The sequence below is a fragment of the Melopsittacus undulatus genome, chromosome 21 (genome assembly GCF_012275295.1).
Source record: "Melopsittacus undulatus isolate bMelUnd1 chromosome 21, bMelUnd1.mat.Z, whole genome shotgun sequence".
In the NCBI taxonomy this organism is placed as follows: domain Eukaryota; kingdom Metazoa; phylum Chordata; class Aves; order Psittaciformes; family Psittaculidae; genus Melopsittacus; species Melopsittacus undulatus.
In genome coordinates this window covers 31351-35000 of record NC_047547.1, presented here as the reverse complement: position 1 = coordinate 35000, position 3650 = coordinate 31351, and the positions used below count along the sequence as shown (strand labels likewise).

Genomic DNA, 3650 nt, shown 5'->3' with positions numbered 1-3650 from the left:
GTACGGCGGCTGCGTACCGCGGCTCCGTACTGCCTACTGCGCGTGCGTAATGGCGGCTCCGTACGGCGGCTCAGTACGGCGCCTGCGTACGGCGGCTGCGTACCGCGGCTCCGTACGGCATTTGCGTACAGCGGCTCCGTACGGCGTTTGCGTACGGCGGCTCCGTACTGCCTACTGCGCGTGCGTAATGGCGGCTCCGTACGGCGGTTCAGTACGGCGCCTTTGTACGCCGGCTGCGTACCGCGGCTCCGTACGGTGGCTGCGTATGGCGGCTGCGTACTGCCCACTGCGCGTGCGTAGTGGCGGCTCCGTACGGCGGCTCAGTGCGGCGCCTGCGTACGGCTGCTGCGTACGGCGGCTCCGTACGGCGGCTAAGTACGGCGGCTCCGTACGGCGGCTCCGTACTGCCTACTACGCGTGCATAATGGCGGCTCCGTACGGCGGGTGCGTACTGCCTACTACGCGTGCATATTTGCGGCTTCGTACAGCGGCTCCGTACTGCCTACTGCGCGTGCGTAAGGGCGGCTCCGTACGGCGTTTGCTTACGGCGGCTCCGTACGGCGTTTGCGTACGGCGGCTCCGTACTGCCTACTGCGCGTGCGTAATGGCGGCTCCGTACGGCGGTTCAGTACGGCGCCTTTGTATGCCGGCTGCGTACCGCGGCTCCGTACGGTGGCTGCGTACGGCGGCTGCGTACTGCCCACTGCGCGTGCGTAGTGGCGGCTCCGTGCGGCGGCTGCGCGTGCGTATTGCGCGTTCGCTGAGGCGGTGTGGTTGAGCGGAGCATGCGCAGGTGTCCCGTCCGAGCTGAAGCGGTCGGTATGGCTGCCAGCGCCAAGTCGTTCCTGTCCGATGCGGGCTATGGGGAGCAGGAGCTGGACGCGAATTCTGCTCTCATGGAAGTCGACAAAGGTGAGGCCGAGCGGCCATGGCAGTGCCTGCCTTGTAATGTTGCTGTTATGGTCCTCGGCTTCCACCGCCTGAGGGGCGGTGTTGTCTCGGCCCGCGGCCCTCGGCTGACGGGAGCTCGCTTTTGTACCGCCAGCGGGGGGTTGATAGGGCATGGCCGGGAAGCAGTGTCGGTGTCTGCAGTGGTTGTTGGTGTCTCGTTTAGGTCTCAGGTATGGGAAGCTCGGAGAGCAGTGCGAAGCCGTCGTTCGTTTTCCCAGGCTCTTCAAGAAATACCCTTTCCCTAATCCTAACCCTCTTCTGCGTCGGGCAGAAGAGGGGGCACGAGAAAGGCACCCTGGGCAAAGGGAAACCCTGTGGGCACAGGGCGAGGTCTCATAAGAGCATGATGGCACCTCTGGGGGGCCCTGAGGAACGTTGTGTGCTGGGCGACCTCCCTGTAAGCAGGGCTCAGGTCTTTGCTACTCTTGGTTTTGGCCTTTGGCCGTGTTGCTCCTTTGGCTGCCCGGAGAGCGTGGCAACCCTGTAAGGAGGGTGAGAGCCAGCGTCTCCACACCCGAGGGGGAAATAGAGCTCTCTTGGACCCCCAGGCCACCCTGTAAGCAGGGGAGGGCCATTTCCCTGCCCCTCTCCTCTGCCCCAGCAGCTTTCTGCCTGCTGGTGGCCTACCCAGCGTGACCCCCTGTTGTCAGGGCGTGTCACAGCATTTGCCCCTTGGCCTGTTGAAGCTCTCCGGCTTCCATGCAGCCCTGGGCATGGTCTGAGGCTCTCCTCTCTTGCTTGGTGAGTAGGGTGACTCCCCGGACAGTGGCTGCACAGAGACCGTCTCCCTTTTTGGGACGTTTTGTTTTGTGTTTGTCTTGTCCTTGTCTATCAATGTGGGGGAGTGAGTGAGCTTGTCCTTTAGGCACCTGTTAAAATTGCTGCAGCTTAGCTTAAGCCTCCCTGGAAGGAGAGCAGGGCTCTGTGCAGTAACAGGGGCGTCTTCCCTAAGTCCACGAGCAGAGGGATGGTCTGGACTCGCCCCTTCTTTCCAAAGACGGCGCCAAGCCACTTAGTTGTGGTGCAGGCAATGCGACCTGCCTGTAGTCAGGATCTGGGTCTCTGCCTGCATGGCTGCCTGTGCTGCTGGTGGCCTGGCAGCGTGACCCCCTGTTGTCAGGGCGTGTCACAGTATTTTCCCCTTTGTGCCTGGAAGCCGGAGAGCTTCAATACGCCGTCACCCTCATGAGAACAAACCAGACCTTGTCAAGCCCCAGTCCCTTCCCTCTGAACCACTGACCGGGAGCTAGTGAGAATGCACGTACAGTTTAGAGTGAGCTACTGCGTGAGGCTGCAGAGTGGTAATGGAAGGGCTAAAGGCATGAAGCAGATTTGGGATTGGAGCACTGTGTTTCCAGCTTTGACATCAGTTTTCTGTTTTACTTCAGTGCAACTATTTTAGTAATTATTTTTTTTCTTATTAGTTCCTGTCCTTCACCTCTTGGGGAGTTTACTTACTGGATGCACTTCCTGGCCTTGTGTTTGACGCAGCAAAAGAAGATGTGGCACTGCGGACGAGCATACCGAGGAAGCTGCTTCTGGTAAGTAGGTGGAAGTAGAGAGAATAACAGTGCATTCAGCTGGAACTTCAGCACTGAGGCAAGCATGTATCTTGCTGATCTGCTTTGAAAGCTCAGGGCAAAGGCACTACCTTGTCCAGCAGCACAATCACTTCTTTTGAAGTCATTGACTCTTCAGAGGTTTGCTCCATCTGAAGCATTGTCTGCTTTTTTGCACTGCCTTTCTTTGGTATCACAGTGTCCTTGGATAGGTTGCTTCCTTATAAATGTAATGGTGTTTGCTTTGGAACAGTCAGACAAGCTTAGCTCCTGTTGGGCCAAGCTCTTGAATCTTTAAAAGTCAGCTAAGCTGTAAATTGTTCTGCGATTTCCTTGCGATAGTCTGGTTGTGCTGCCGGTCAGCACACAGAAAGAACAGGTCCCTTTTTCAGCTACACTAGCAAGTCTTTTAGCACAGCAGGGAGCTGTGGAGCAGGAGAAAATGAACGTCGGGTTTGGTGTGTGAATAGCTCTTGGGGAATGGGTAGAAGAAAGGGTTGTGTTGGGAGTAAATGTTAGGCTCTGCAAAGCTGAGGAATGTCCAGGTTTTTGCTGCGATACTGAACCTCTTTCTCTTTAGGCTAATCTATTTAGCTTGAATTCATGTGGGTAGCTCTGTGCATGTTTAGCAGGTGGATGTAGCTGACTCAAGGAGAAAGCTGAGCAACCTTGGATGCTGAGCTCTAATTGGTGAGTCTAGAGGTTACTACTGTTTACAAAGCTAATGTTTATAACTTGTTTGTTCTTGTATTTGTAAAACTGCATTTGTGTATTTTGTAATACTGTATTTGTAAAAACACCGTGGGAAACTACAGCCTTGGCAGAGATCATTCTCTGCACGAAAACATGGGAAATTACAGAAGCATAACAAGACAATTGACCTTGCTTATGCCTGCCAAGAATCTTCTTGTCCAGCAACAAGGCTCAGGGTATTGGGATCGCTCACTGCGTGGCCTTGGCTCTGCAAGAATTGCACGAGTGCGGACTTGTAGAAATGCTTTTTGTTGTGTTAATAAAAAAATGGAGAGGGTGAGGGTGGATGGGAGGGACTATTGATTTTGTACTTGTATGGGTTGTTTCTGTACCCCTATGATGTTTTCCTCCCTGACTGTAACTTGTTATAATAGTTGCCTTAACTGA

General features: G+C 55.1%; 1 protein-coding gene across 3 annotated transcripts; it reads left to right on the top strand.

Annotated features, from left to right (window-relative positions):
* The first annotated feature begins 721 nt into the window (after nucleotides 1–721).
* Nucleotides 722–3312, top strand: LOC117437331 (integrator complex subunit 7-like). 3 transcript variants are annotated; one of them, XR_004550429.1, is made up of 3 exons: nucleotides 730–912; nucleotides 2376–2492; nucleotides 3143–3312. XR_004550429.1 is itself a non-coding variant. In XM_034071540.1 (2 exons), exons 1-2 carry the CDS (start codon nucleotides 786–788, stop codon nucleotides 1288–1290), a joined length of 303 nt encoding a protein of 100 aa, XP_033927431.1. In that variant the 5' UTR covers nucleotides 722–785; the 3' UTR covers nucleotides 1291–1375. The 3 variants fall into 3 exon arrangements, 1 of the variants encoding a protein (XP_033927431.1); XR_004550428.1 differs by having other exon boundaries at nucleotides 735–912; nucleotides 3140–3312; XM_034071540.1 differs by lacking the exons at nucleotides 2376–2492; nucleotides 3143–3312 and adding an exon at nucleotides 1115–1375 and having other exon boundaries at nucleotides 722–912.
* Nucleotides 3313–3650: the final 338 nt, after the last annotated feature.